The 16,147-nt window shown below is 37.0% G+C and overlaps 1 protein-coding gene across 3 annotated transcripts in view; it reads right to left on the bottom strand.

Moving 5' to 3' along the window:
• Window positions 1-16,147, bottom strand: part of LOC150088784 (adenosylhomocysteinase-like 1) — a 333,024-nt gene that overhangs the window by 83,468 nt on the left and 233,409 nt on the right. For all 3 annotated transcript variants that reach the window (XM_090370894.1, XM_090370896.1, XM_090370895.1), the window contains exon 12: window positions 7,630-7,700. In XM_090370894.1, coding sequence (XP_090227020.1) covers window positions 7,630-7,700 — 71 coding nt within the window. The remainder of the gene's footprint in view (window positions 1-7,629; window positions 7,701-16,147) is intronic.

Below are 16,147 nucleotides of genomic sequence, written 5' to 3'. Positions count from 1 at the left end.
ATTCCTGAGTTACAGAGAGAGAGAGAGAGAGAGAGAGAGAGAGAGAGAAGGGAATCACCGAGAAAGAGAAGAATGATGAGATCCAGTTTAGGGCTCTGGGTGTGCCAAGCCCATACTCACTGGGACTAACCAACATAGTGTATTGATTATTTACAAAACTTTATCATAGTTTTGGGTTCTCTCTGTTTGTTTATTTGCTTGGAAAACCTTGATGATCAATCTTTATGGTGCTTTCCAGTAGGTTAAAAATGATTGAATGTCTGATAAATAACTGATGACCGATGATGAAACTACAAAATCTCTCCCCCCCCCATGGAACACTCATAAACAAACCATCCCCACACTCTTTAACCATGGTGCCACCAAACCAAATGTTTGGATCCCCTCTCTCCCATCCTGTAGCAGTCATCCTGGTATATTATGGTAGTTAGCATTAGCATTAGTAGAGGCATTAGCATTAGTTAGCATTAGCATTAGTAGAGGCATTTGATGCAAGAAAGCAAGCTTATGCAGCATCAGCCAAAAAAAAAAAAAAAAACCCACTTCCACTTCACCCCTCTGTTCGTTCAAAATACCTGTCCAGCTGAGCCTTAAACTTATTTAGGCTATCAACCTCCACTACAAGGGATGGAAGTCTGTTCCACCAACCAACCACCCGCTGGCTAAAAGCAAATTTCCGCACGTCTATCCTACATCTGTCTTTCCTCAATTTCAATTTATGCCCTCTCAGGTGATTATTCTGAGCTAGAGGAAGAATCACATCAGCATTGAGCATGCTCACACCATTCAAGGCTTTATACACCTCTATCAGATCACCTCGCTGGTGCCTAGTCTCAAGACACTGTAATTTGCAAAACTTAAGCCTTTCTTCGTAAGAGCACCCCTTTGTTCCATTCACTAATCTTGTTGCCCTTCTCTGTACTCGTTCCAGCAGCTCTACATCCTCCTTGAAATGAGGCCTCCAGCCCTGTATACAGTACTCTAGGTGTGGCCTGACCATTTCCTTATACAAGGGAATAATCACCTCCTTAACCCTGCTAGAAAAATTCCTATATATCATTGACAATACACCATGAGCTACTCTTGCAGCCCATCTGCACTGCTCAGAGAACTTCATATCTGCCTGCACAACCACCCCCAGGTCCCTTTCATTCTCTACCACTGTCAGTGTAGTACCACAAGAGTTGATACGTTGCTCTGGGGTTGCTGTTTCCCATGTGTAGTACTTTACATTTGCCACCTCTCAGCCCATCTGCTCAACCTTTCCAGATCCTGTTGCAGCAGCATAGTGTCAGTAGTGTCCTTGACAACCCTGCCAACCTTTGTACCGTCTGCAAACTTGGACATTAAGCTTGATATACCATCATCAATATCATTTATAAATACAGAAAACAATAATGGACCCAACACTGAGCCCTGAGGGGACTCCACTAATAACATTAGTCCACGATGAGCAGTGTCCATTGATTACCACTCTCTGTCTTCTCCCCCTCAACCACCCCTTTATCCATAGCAGCAATTTGCCTCCAATGTCACACTGCTCCAATTTGTGTAGCAGTCTTCCATGTGCAACAGTATCAAAAGCCTTTCTAAGATCCAAATATATAATATCAAAGCTATTCCCTGCATCCAGTTCTTTTGTAACTGCATCATAATATCCAATCAAATTGGTCAGGCAAGACTTTCCCTTAACAAAACCATGCTGTGTCCGAGCTATAACTGAAGTCTTGTCTAAATGATCCTGCAGTGCTTTTTTAACCAGTGCCTCCATTAACTTTCCTGGAACAGAAGTTAAACTCACAGGTCTATAATTACTTGTGTCAGCCTTTGATCCTCCTTTGTGAATTGGGGTCACATTTGCACATCTCCAGTCTATGGGTACCTCCCCTGAGTCCAAGGAAGCTCTCATAATTATGGCTAAGGGTTTGCTTACTTCCTTTGCTGCCTCCTTTAATATAACTGGATAGATCCCATCCACCCCGGGTGCCTTTCTTGTGTTTATCTTCAACAGTTTCTCCTCCACTTTACTCCCAGTTATTTCAAGATTCTGTAGCTTACTGCTAGAGTTGAATATACCTCTGGCATTCCCCTCGCTAAATAACTCCTCATGTGTGAATGTCGATGCAAAATATTCATTTAGTTTGTTAGCTACCTGAGCAGGATCATCAACAGTTGACCCATCAATATCAAGTGGACCAATCTCATTCATCCCCTTCCTTCTAGAGTTTACATAAGTAAAGAACTCTTTGCTGTTTTTCTTTGCATCCCTTGCCAAGGATTTCTCGTAATCTGCCTTCGCCTGCCTAACCTCCTTTGTAACTTGGTTGCATATCAACTTGTATCTATCATAGGCTTCTGTGTCATGTGTTAATTTGTAAGTATCCCATGCATTTTTCTTCTCTGCCATATGCCTCATTAGTTCATCTGACATCCATTTTGGCCTAAACCTTGAACAATATTTCTTAGTTGGTATGTAAAGCCCAGTAGCTTCCAAGATAAGTTCTTTGAATGCTTCCCATTTTGAATTTGCTGTTGGTAACATCATCAGTTGGTCCCACTGTATAGAATTTAAATACTGTCTCAGTCCATCGTAGTTGCCTTTACGGAAGCAATAAGCCTTCCCTTTACCCCTAATGGTAGTTACCTCTTTGAGTAAATCCCACTTCAGCACACTGATCACTGCCACCTAGTGGTTCATTTATCTGCAGATTCTTAATGCATGAAGAATCACTGCTGATAATCAAATCAAGAGTATTCCTCCCTCTAGTTGCCTCCCGAACATGCTGAGGTAGAAAACAATCATCCAATAAATCCACAAAAGCCCTGCTAGTGTGTGAGTGACCAGCCCCCAAATTCCAGTCAATATCTGGGAAATTAAAATCTCCCATTATAAGACTCTCTGATTTACTGGTCCACTCTATTTCCCTGTACAGTTTCTTATTATACTCATCAGAGTCATTAGGCCTATAGCACACTCCTACTCTCAATTTTGATCTCCCAATGCTTATGTCACACCAAACTGACTCAACACTGTACTGTCCAGCGATGTCGACTGGCTTCACTTCCTTGGTTTTTATGTATTTCTTAACTAATAGCATAACCCCTCCCCCTTCCTATCCTGTCTATCCTTTCTGTAGACGTTGTACTCCCCAAATTCCAGTTTTGCATCCCTTATATCTGTGTGACACCACGTCTCTGATATCCCAACAATGCTGTATAAGTTTGCTTTCTTGCATCATTTTGAATTATTAATACTAATACTAACCCTTACTGCAGAAAATTCTACCCGCAGTTGTCTTCATCTACTTTGATATTGTTGAAAACACTCTTAGCATTCTGCTTTATCAAGGTGGAATTTTACAGTAGCTGCTTTAATTTGCTGATCAAAATAAACTCCTGCATTTTCAGCAAAAAAATCTTAAATATTTAATTGTAATGAAGGAATGGGCTTCACTTTGCTTTGGCAGACAGTCTCATTGAGTTTAGGATGGTAATAAATGAAACAAGATCTACAGTTTCCCAAGCAATCATATTCCATATTAAGTTCTCAATATTTCTATTGGAATGTTTAAGTTTGCATTTCACAATATATAACTATAACTCTGTGTATGCTGGCCTAAAGTTTCTCATTTGATATACAAAGTATACCAAATGAAAAACTTTAGTGTATCAGTAATGATACACTGTATCTATGTGCAAAAATATCACTTTTACAGTTTGCAGAATAAAAACAAATCAGTTTTGGGAATACAGCACAACCTCAATATATAGGCACTCCCCAGCTTACATGATACTCTACTTATAGAAATTCGACTTTATCTAAGTTTTTGCCTGCCAGCACAAACTTAAAACAATCATGGAAATGTATTTTTCATCCCGTAGGAATAAATGGAGGTTCGTGAAAATATCGTAATGTGAACCCAACAACAGTTTTTTTTTTCTTTTTTTTTGGTAATTCGTTCCAAGACTTCTGAAGTTGAAATTTTTGTTATATAACTAAGCTATTTATCTCTCTAAAAGGTAATTTTTATAATGGAAATTGCACTACACTTTCATCATTAACATATGTTCCGTTATAAGAATCAATTTTGAATGCCTTTGTGATATTTTTCTAAAACACATTTCTGGAGGTCACTACCATAAACAATAAAAACAATTTGCACTTTCCGGTTTATTGGGCTTTTCCGTTAGCGCAATCTATTATAAACGGGTAGTAAACTCGATCTTATTGCATTTTTGATGATACCGATAACTTGAATTGTGTGGGTTTTTATGTTATTATGGTGAAATGAGTTCCCCTTCACTGAAATCTTCAATCGTATAAAAAACAAATAAATTTTCAGAATCTTCTCTTCATTCCTATTTACTTATTACAATGGTGAAGTGAAAGGGACCAATGAAAAGTGCAAGTGGTGGCAGTGTTAGGAAACAAAATAAAACTGATTTAGAAATGAAGAGGATTAATTAAGAAGTACGAAGCAGGACAAAGTTTGTCATCTATTGCACGGAATTAGGTCTCGCTGCTTCAACAGTGAATACTATTTTAAGGGACAGTGCGCGTATAAAAGAACACATTAAAGGCTTAACGCATTTTAAGATCAACAGTAATCACAAAACAGAGTTCAGGTGCTATACTGAAGATGGAAAAGCTATTAATAATATGGATGGAAAATCAGATTTAGAAGTAAGTGCCCCTGAGTCCAATGGCCATTCAAGCAAAAGCAACAAGTATTTATGAAGATATTAAGGATAAATATGGCAAATCCCAAGCCAAGTTTGTGGCAAGCAACGGGTGATTTAATAGGTTCAAGCATTGCACTGGTTTTCAAAACTTTAAAGTATATGGTAAAGTCCCCAGTGCTGATTCTGCAGCAGCAGAGAAATTTTGTGATGTGTTGGAAAAACCCCTTCTAAATCTCCATAGCCCTCAACTTCCGCAGCGGTGTGCTTATCAGCTGGAGAGTTAATTCCGGCAACGATGCTCAAAAGGTAAAACTTGCTAATGTTATGCCTGTCTCCTCTCTCTTTTTGTAATTTTATAATTTTTGTAATTTTGTATACTTTTGTAATTTTTCGTGCGCATGAGATAAAAAAAATTGAATAAATAATTCTATTTACATGCTCGTTGAACATTTCTTTTTTGCTTCAATCAAATTCAGTACACATAGCTGCAAGTGCTGCATAAGCATTTAGGGAAATTCCAACTTACATAAAATTCGACTTATGTAGAGTTCCGAGGAACGCAACCCATATGTAAGTCGGGGAGTGGCTGTAATGTGTCTCTTCATACTGTGGTTTTGGATATACCGTAGGTATTATCATGTACTCCAAAATGAATCATAAAAAAGTAGTGTTCATAACTAGTAATTTCATTTTGGAAACTGGAAAAAAGTGAATATTGTATATACTGATATCTATTATACATCCCACTACTGTATTTTCAAGAGAAGAAATTAGCTAACAATTGGCTTTATATTCGCTTCGATATATTTGGTATTTAGTTGCAGAGTAATTTTTGTAAACCAAAGGACTTGTCAGAGACTAATTACTGTAGACGCCCAGTTTCTTCCCTCAGCTAGAGATGAAATAAAAGAGTATATCAGTGGAATGCTAATTACAAACAGCTACCACTGGAGGAGAATACGGCTACCATTTGTCAAGTGCAATTTTTGTAAAACAGCACTTGACATCCTTTCTTTGACTAGAAGTTACACTTAAGATAGAAAAAACTGCTAAAGACTAAACTAGACAAAAATATACAGGAACTGAGAAATGATTTATTGAGAAATCATGACTTCGCTTTGGCACTATAATAGGCTAGACTGTTTGGTTTTCATTTAGTTTTCTCAAAACACGGTAAATTCTAAGGCATCAGAAATAAATACACAGCAAAATTGGGAAATCAATAAAACTGAAGTAATGGCCACCAAAAGAAAAAAATTATACAGTTGAAGAAGAAAAGTTAAATATTATTGAAAGAAATAAGAGTGGTGAAACAAAATACAATACATTTCACCAGTGTGAAATTCCAGAAGGAACGATCTGTTGTTGGATGAAAGATTACATTCATTCACAAGCTCCATAGAAGATGAAGTAGGCCTCCAAAGAAAGAAGACTAAGACTCTGTGCAACACTGATGTGGACCAATGCTTACACACGTGGTTTCTACAGAAGCGTAATGAAGGAGTATGAAGAAATGGGGTGATTATGAAAGCACGGGCAGTTAAATTTCATAAGCCTCTTGGTGGAGATGACACATTTAAAGCATGAAAATTAACAAAGAGAGAATTACTATGTTACTGGGCACAAGCAAGCTAGAAATCAAAAACTAAAGCCATTGTGCATTGGCAAAAGTCGAAGTCCCCGCTGGAGCTATTTTTATAAAAATAGCTCCAACACTTGGATGATGAGTGATATTTTTGCTTCATGATTTGAAAGTTAGTTTATACCATTGGTAATATGCCACTTTCTTTCAAAAAAACTCTAAGAAAAGGATGTACTGTAGGATCACTGCACAACTCGTCCTTCAGCTGATGTCCTGAAATTGAAAAATGGCAAGGTCAGCGTTGTGTCTGCCAAGGAACAAAAATGCACTAATTCAGCCCATGGATCAGGGCATTATTCAAGCCTTCAAAGCCTACTATTGTTGCAAGCTACTTGCTGGTGTTGTGAACTCAGAAATTCAAGTTCTAGAATTTCTGAAAACATTAACACTGAAAGACATTACATACAATATTGGATTAATGTGGGAGAAAGTACACCCAACAGCAACTGAAAACTGCTGGAAAAATTGCATTGGAGAAGACAAGATCACTAATAATTACCTTGAATTAGCAGCATTTTCAGAACAAGAAGCAAAGGCTGCTTGTAATGTACTTAGTGGCAGTCTTGGAGCAAAGACCGGGCTGCTTGGATTGAGGTGGATGTGGAAGCTCTAGTTGTGCATTACCTGGGCGAGGAAGAAATTGCAGCCTCTGTGGAGAGTGGGAAGACAAATGATAAATAGAAGGCCAGTGACACAGTGACTCAGAGGATGACTCACATAAGAAAAAAGCATCAGAAATTAACAAAGTGCTTGAGATCATTAATGAGGTGATAGTGTGGTTACAATGCAAGAGTGATAGTGAACATTTTCATTTATTGCATCTGGTCACTATTAAGAACAATGTACTGAAAAATGCTGTCAGTTCCAGAAAACTAAATTACATGACTACTTAAGAATGGATGCATAAAATGAAGTCCATAACAGCATTATGTATTAGCAGAATGTAAGGGAATGATATAACCTTTAATACTTTGTCTTTTATTCTGTATACTCCCAATTACTCACAAAACATTATTAAATAAATGTATTTATTTACTGAGTGTATTTATGTTAAAAAATACTGGAAAAAAGTGGTAAAATTTTTTCAGCTATAATGTGCTTCACTTATAATGTGGGTATTAAAGTTGTCGCCTGACATCTGTGCTATATCTAGGTTGCATTGTATTAATTTTGTCTACTTGTTCTGGTGTGCACTGCACCTCTTTATAACAGTTCCCCTGTACCATTTGTTTAAACTAGTTATAACATTATCACATAATAAGTAGATATTCATTAAAAACTTTCAGTTAAAAAGCTATACTTACCTGTGGCAGTGATAACAATGTCCACAATCCTAATCACTTCAGCCGTCTTAACTACTTTCAAACCATCCATGCTGGAAAAATAACATTCAAAAACTGTAGTATATGCCTATAAATTTAATTATCTTTTTCTGGAGTGGGTAAACACACATAATTTAAAATTGTGTTTCAAAATATATTACAAATTCTTGGGGAAGTGCTATTATCTCCTATCTGTGATTCTAAGTAATTGTAGATGCAATTTTTATAATATTGTATAAGTAGATGGCAACACGAAAGTAGATTTTAAAATTGGAGGAGGAGAAAATTACACTTTTGGCTATTGCCATCCAATTTTGGCTTACAAAAGCCAAAATTCTCCGAAATTCAGATCTAGAAGTTGATAAAATTGAATCATGTGCACATAAATAGACATAGAAGATAACAATACATCAAAGAAGTAATGATAAGGGGTTTTTTGTATAAATTTTTTAAAATTCATGATTTTTATAAAAAAAAAAAAAAATTCTGATCTGATTTTTGAAATAATTTTACTCTTATACTGGGCAACCAACCAATCAAAATAAGAACAAATTTATATTTAAAAGCATTTGTGTATAAAGTTTCATTTTTAGAATTTTAAAATTTCAAAAAAAAAAAAAAAAAATTGAAAAACTCTCCCCTTGAGGCTCACACAGTGCTTCAAAACCATTTGTGAAAATGGTTAAGAATAAATAATTTTCTTAGCAGCCATTGAAATATGACAATCTGACCAGGTAATATGACCAGGTAAATAATAAACCAGTACAGTATAATAAAACTATATAGTATCGGTGTAAATACACCATAGTTAACCCATAAACTTTACCATAGTTAACCCATCAAGTTTATGGGTTAACTATGGTGTATTTACACCGATACTATATAGTTAATTATCAAAACCCATAAGGATTATGCCTTGTGCATTTTGTTTTCAAAATACAGTATAATAAAACATAAGCTTAGCCACTTCTGGTAATATCTGCTAATGTTACCAGACATAGAAAAACACTGCTGTTACTATTTGATTTGAAAGGGTGATGGCTACTGATACTAGGAGAGTTGCTGTTCCTTTCTCTCTTTGAGAGAGAGAGGAAAAAATATTTTGATTGGACTCTTTCTTTCAGTTGTACACAAAAAAACAGGTGTAAACAGACTGAACAAAGAGCAAAAGATGTGGGGGGGGGGAAGGACCAAAAGTTTTTGGCACGCTTCAATAGACCAATGCATGGATATTAGATATATGGCTCGGGGAAGGCAGATGTTTTCTGTATTAGCAAAAGTTGAGAGGGGGAGGTTTCCCTCCTCATGTAGATACTGTTCACTAACTGACCTTTGAATTTACCCAAATTGTGACCTCAACTACCTATACAGGCAACTTATTCCAGTATTTAAAAATTCACTCAGAAAAAATTCCCCTAAAGGAAAAGAAAACTTCCTACATCCATCATCATAACAGAGAGCCTCCTTTTATTTTTACTATCCCTTCTCAGAGCGTTATAAACCCCCAATTTTAACTTCTCTACTGTATCTAGTTACCAAGCTCTGTAGTCCACACATGGGTGCCCTTTTTGCCAATCTCACTATGCATGCTACCCATCTCTGGAAGCTCTTCTAGAACATCAATATTTTCTTTAGGTGTGGTGTTATACCTAGATACAGTATTCCAAGTGCAGTACAAGTCCTGATATGAATGAAATTATGAACAAAACAAGCAGATGTTTGATAAAACATCAATAGAATACTGTCTGTCTTGCTGCCCATTTACATGCACAGAGAACTTCACATCTGCCTAGATCATAATCCTGAATCACTCTCCTCCACTACAGTTTTTAATTGAAATTCTGCAAGTTACACTAGGATTTTATTTTCCAAGTGTAAGACCTTGCATTTTACAGTATTAAAACACAGCTACCATATATTTGACTATTGGTGAGGCCTCTCCAAGTCATTCTGAAGGAGCATTTGCCTGGGGCTGGTCATTTACCATCCAACTAATTTTCTCATCACCGGCAAGGTTTTTTTTTTTTTTTTCCCTGCATATACTGTTGCTGTCTGTCAATGTTATTTAAGAAAGTTTGTTTGCTGTATATTCTTTCATACATGAAGACTCTTTTTTTGCCTTGAAAATTTGTGTTTTAGTATTTGCTGTATAAGTTTACCCCCCCCCCCACCTTTTCAGTTATCCTTCACAAATAAACTTTGTGTAGTGGTTTATTATAGTAAAATTTGCATTAAAAACCAAACCACTATCTGCTTTTAAATTCAATTATTTGTTTTTAAAACTTTACATTGTGACACTGCAGCGCAAGGTAAGTTGTAAAGTAAGAGGCAAGTGTATAGAGTGCTCCCTTATGAAGGCTATCATGAAACCAAAATCTACGGGCATAGGTAATGACATAGCATTGCACTAATTAAAGTTATATGTACATGAGCCGCTTTATGTAATGAAGATATTCTTCTTGTTTGTTTAGTAACTGTATTTAGTAAAGGTTTTTCTGTAAAAAAATGCCTCAATATGGAAGTGCAATTTGTATAAGAAATTGAAAATTTTGAAAGTCTGAAATTTTTCCAAGTTCTTGAAAAGCAAATGATAAAGATGGGCAGATCCTTGGGTGTTAGAAAAAAACATTATGATACAGGCAGATATGAAGCTTTCTGATGAGTGTAAATAGGCAGCCAGGAAAGCTCATGGTGTCCTATCGATAAATCAGCCTTTTAAAAAAAGACTGAGTTTCTCCAAAGGGTATAAAGATGGGCAACTTGCATGGTGAAATCAGCAAAACGGTGACAACACGAGGAAAGACTCTGATCATGTGGGCTACAGTGCTTGGCGACCAGAAACCTCAGAGGCGACCTGATTGAGGTTTATAAGGCTCTGAGATGGGTTAGTAAAATGAAGACAGAATTTTCACTCTTGCAGAGAATTCTAGAACTCAGAGGCATTAATTATAGGGGAGGAGGTTTAGATTAGCTTGTAGGAAGTTTTCTTTAAGCCAGCCGGTTGTTGATTGCTGGAACAAGTTGTCCTTGCAGGTAGCTGAGGCTGACAGTTTGAATAAATTCAAAGGTCAACCAAATAATTACCTATGTGAGGAGGGAAGAAAATAATTTGTATTTTCTTAACTACTCTTGTTTGTTTTTTCCCAGCCAGTGCAGCAAAAGCCTGTGGCTTCCTTGCACTATGTGCCTATTACTATTACTAAAACTTTTCTGGGGGTGAACTTATACAGTAAATACTGAAACACAAATTTTCAAGGCAATAAAATTTTAGACAATTTTTAGTATTTCAAAGATAGATGTGTATGCCGGAATATGACAAATATTTGTTTATATACTATTAGACTGTAGTGTTATGTATCCATCCAAAGGTGTTTTTTTCCAATCTCTGCAAATCACACCTCCAGGATGTCCTTTTGTACTCCTTACCAGTCTTATGTTTGAGAAGTTTCATGCCTTGCTGCAAACCTATCTGGGATATGTAAGCACCAGTCAAACAGCCAAACATTCGATTTCTGAAAGTTATTTCTTTATACTAAGCACATCCATGCATTAGACACACGGTTACCTACAGACAGTAAAATATTAAGGCCCATTACATAAAGAAACATACACAATGACCATCAATAGAAACAGAGGACTCATATCTTCTTGAAATGACTATGTTCAAAGATTAAATAAGTAAAATCACATTGGTTCCATTTCCAGTCTCTCCCACCTCCAAAAGAAATCGGCTCCTTATTATAATCAGCTCTGCTTTCACAAATATGAAGGGCTTCTAATGGCAACACTATCCATCAGCATGTGTCACCTTTCAGAGCTCTTTGAAGCCCACCATGAAAAGAACTGTATCAGTGAGATCCAGATGATTAATAAGATCATATTACTAACAGATTAGAAAGAATACTTGATGAGAATCAACCGAAAGAGCAAGCTGGCTTTAGGACAGGATTCTCAACTATGGATCACCTTCACGTAATATCACAGCTAATGGAGAAAGCAAATGAATATAAAACACCATTATGCCTGGCATTTGTGGATTATGAAAAGGCATTTGACTCCATACAGCATAAGGCAATGTTTCGGGCACTGGAAAGACAAGGCATAGATACTCCATATATTATGATTTTGAAGAAAATATATGAGAGTGCTACATCCTTTATTAGACTAGACAAAGACAGTAGCAAATTTAAAATCGAGAAAGGAGTTCGACAAGGAGACACAATATCTCCGAAGCTGTTTACTGCTGCCCTTGAGGAAGCTTTCAGAAGATTAGACTGGTCGCAGAAAGGAGTCAATGTGAACGGAGAGTACCTAAACCATTTACGATTTGCAGATGACATTGTGGTCATAAGCCACGATCCCAAAGAATTAGAGGAAAATCTTAATCAGTTATGCACAGTTAGTAAGGATTTTGGACTAAAGATGAATATGGCTAAAACAAAAGTAATGATGAACAAGTATGCCACGGAAAGGGAAATAATGATTGAAGGAGCAGTAATTGAAAAGGTGGAGTCATATACTTATCTGGGACAAGTTATTAGCTGTAATAATGATAAATGGCTGGAAGTCAAGAGAAGAATAAATTTTGGATGGATAGCATTCAGGAAATATAGTCACATACTGAAGAGCAATATCCCAGTTTGTCTGAATGTATACTCCCCACCATGACTTATGGAAGTGAAACTTGGGCACTCACCAAAAGAATGGAAGAGAAGCTAAGAACTACACAGCGAAGAATGGAACGAATTATATTGGGAATCAGACTGTTAGATATGAAGAGAAACACATGGATTAGGCAGCAAACTCAAGTAAAGGACATTCTTATCAAAACTAAAGAACTAAAATGGTCTTGGGCAGGACACATAGCTCGAAGACATGATGACAGATGGACTAAGAAAATAACAGAATGGTACCCAAGAGGAGCTAGAAGAAAACCTGGAAGACAAAGGCGGAGATGGATAGATGAAATTCATGAGTTTTTGAGTAGTAAATGGATGGCCAGTGCTCAAAACAGAAGGAACTGGAAAGTTGCTGGAGAGGCCTTCATCCTGCAGTGGATTGAAAATGGCTGATGATGATGATCAAACCACTATATACAGAATGGCAACTGTAATGCCAAACTTATGCCAAAAAAAAAAAAAAAATAATGATCCTATGTACGAATAAACTGCCCCGGGGGTGACGCTGGGGCTAAAGTTCGGAAAGCTATATATTTTACTTGCTGATTAGTAAGTGCTGAATATTCTGTGTGATACACAGGAGTTCTTGCTTCCGTTGCCCAAAGCTGATTGCCAGTGTCTAGGCTCACACCTCCTCGTGGTCCGGGGCGGGCAGGTAGGGGTAAATCCCCTGCCTGGCTAAGCTGAGCCTGACTAGGGGACGAGGCTTCTTGTTTACCTTGACTCAAGGAGGGAGTTTCAATTTTTTTTTTTTTTTTTTTTTTTCTCCTCTTGAGGTCCTTGGAGCATTTCCGTGCCCTTTCGGATTGCTTTATAGTTAAAGTTGAGCATTTCTGTGCCAGTGGAATTGATAAATTAAAATCGAATTGAGTTGAGCATTCCGAGGTTTCGGATTGCAAAGATAACCAGTTGAGTTGAATTGAGTTGCCTTGTTAAAGCTAACTATAGTTACTCCTAGGTCCCCACCCATTTAACTTGGGTGGTGGAGTTTTTATCACGTGGATAGATTTTCGCGTGTTTTAATTTCCATTAAGTTCGGTCTGGATCTGAAGCTCTTTGCTCATTTACAATATTGTGTAAATATTGTAAATATTTAATTGTTCCTCATTTTGAGGTTCAACTTTTAATTGTAAATAACTGTTTTTATGTATACAATGTCTTCATCTAGTGATGAAGATGATATAACTGATAAGGAATCGTTGATGGTTATGGACGGGGGTCACTGATGATGAACCTGTGGGGTTAGTGGTGGAAGAAATTGTAGCACAGGTACAAGAACCAACTGGAGATAATATTTTTTCGGGCAAAACTTTGCAGCGGACACCAATTAAGACTAGGTCGATGTCTCTTCCAAGTACTTCACATACTCAAAAGGAATCTAAGAAAAAGAAGAGGAAGCAAGGGGAAATGACCTCAGATTGTGGTGGCTTAAGCGATAGGGAAAAGACCAAGAAAAAGAAGGAGAATATAAATAAAGATAACGCTGATGAAAACTTTGATTATATTTTCAAGGCTAGAGAACGGCTTAAAGAGTTTCTTTGGGACACAGATAGTAATGTACCAATGATAGCGATAAAAACAATATTGGACATTTGGGATATTGTTGAAAAGAAGGCGCATCAAATACATGTTGAGAATGTGTTATTAAAGGAAAAGCTGAAGAAGAAAGTGGATTGTCATGAAAGTTATTCATCTGTAGTGTCAAAGAAAGTGGAAGAAAGAGTTAGTGTTCCGAAAGTTATGATCATAAAAGCCACCTCGAGTAGACATAAAACTAGTGATGAGGTAAAAGTTGATATATTAAAAGAGGTAAGACCTATGTTAGCGACGGCTAAGGTCAGAAATATAAGACCTATTAGAGACTGTGGGGTGCTTATAGAAGCAGATACAACAGATGACCTTATGAAAATCAAGACGTGTTCCAAATTGCAAGAACTTGGATTAAAGTCTACTGTGCCGAAGCCGATCTATCCGAGGATTGTCATATTTGATGAATTGGACATTGAAAGAGAAGAACTTCTGAGTCAAATTTGGCAAGGAAATTTCAAAGAAAGTTTAACTGAAAAGAAATTTAAAGAGTGTGTGGAGATATTAACGGTCAATAAAAATAAAAAGACTCTGTTAAATAACTGGATACTCCAGGTGAATAATGAATTGTGGGAAAGATTAAGTGATAGAACACGTCTATTTATACGGTGGTCCTCCTGTAAATTTAAAGAAGTTTTTGCTGTTGTTCAATGTTTTAAATGTCTTATGTTTGGCCATGTCGCAAAGTATTGTAAGAGAGAAATGCTTTGTGGACACTGTGCAAAGTCAGGTCATACATTTAGAGATTGTGCAGACCGAAGTAATGAGCCTACTTGTGGAAATTGTTTTAAGAAGGGAGTGAAGGCTGTACATGTTGCGGTGAGCAGGGAATGTCCAGAATATATTAAGGCGACTGACAACTTTAAAAAGAAGATTAATTATGGATAGAAATATTAAAATTTTGCAACTTAATGCACAACGTTCCAAGGCAGTCGCCGCCCAGTTGCATAAAGCAATGGAAACGGAGAACGTGGACATTGCCTTGCTGCAGGAGCCTTACTCTGTGGATGGACAGGTGAGGGGATATCCTGTCGGATATAGAATTGTTTATGAAGGTAATGGACCTACAACAGCAATTATAGTTAGAAATAAAGAGTATGTAGTGACTAGAATAAAATCTATGTGTAGTGAGAAGTATTTATGCTGTGAAGTGATATGTAATATTGGTAGGTTTTATTTTGTAACAGTGTATTGCCCACCATCTGAAGAAATAGAGCCATGTATAAGTTATTTAGAAAAGTTATACAGAGTGTTGGGCTCTTGTGGCGTGGTGGTGTCCATTGACTCCAATGCTAACTCTCCCCTATGGGGTAGTAATGTCTCTAATGATAGGGGTCAGATACTAGAGGAGTTAATTGCTGCTTCTGGGTTAGAGGTGGTTAATGTTTCAGGGCATGGACCTACCTATTCGTCAACGCATGGACAGTCATTTATTGATTTGACGATGGCGACTTATTCGGTCGTGCATAAAATTAAGGATTGGAAGGTGATCGAGAACTTAACTACTAGTGACCACAATGGCATTTCTTTTGTTATTGAAAGTATTGATAATGTGAGAATATGTTATGATATAGATAGATTTAAGATAAATAGAGCGACATGGACCAGATTTGACACTGAATTTGAACAGAATGTTATACAGGTGGACTGGACTAAATTATCATCGGAAGAAATGGTTAAAAGTTTAACTGAAATGTTACAAAAGTGTTGTAATAGGTGTTTGAAGAAAAGGAAGGGTGTAAATAGGCCTGTGTTCTGGTGGACAATGGAATTAACTCAGAAAAGGAAAATAGTGTTTAAGAAAAGGCGCCAATTTCAAAGACTTAGGAGATCTGGTGATATTGAAATGTGTGAAATCGTAAAAGATCAGTATAGAGTTCTCAGACGTGACTACGTTCATGCCATTAACAAAACTAAGATTGAGAAATGGAGAAAATATGTATGTGAGCAAGGATCTAAGGATCCGTGGAATTCTATTTTTAAATTAATTAATAATAAACGGCAAAATTTAGACGTTTCCTGTTCTATAGGAGTAGCGGAAGATGAGACTTTGACATGGGAAAGGTCTGTAGACCGGATCCTGAATGACCTCTTTCCGGATGACTTAGAAGAAGAAAATGATTTGCATAGGCAGATTGCTGAAGCAAATAGAAGGTATAATTCCCTTACATTAGAAGAACCTTTTACAAATGAGGAGGTTGGGAATGCCGTGTCCCTTGCAAGGGCCTGGATAA

The sequence above is a fragment of the Mastigoproctus giganteus genome, chromosome 3 (assembly GCF_048544385.1).
Source record: "Mastigoproctus giganteus isolate SK-2022 chromosome 3, ASM4854438v1, whole genome shotgun sequence".
In the NCBI taxonomy this organism is placed as follows: Eukaryota; Metazoa; Arthropoda; class Arachnida; order Uropygi; family Thelyphonidae; genus Mastigoproctus; species Mastigoproctus giganteus.
This window is presented reverse-complemented; position numbering and strand designations above follow the sequence as displayed.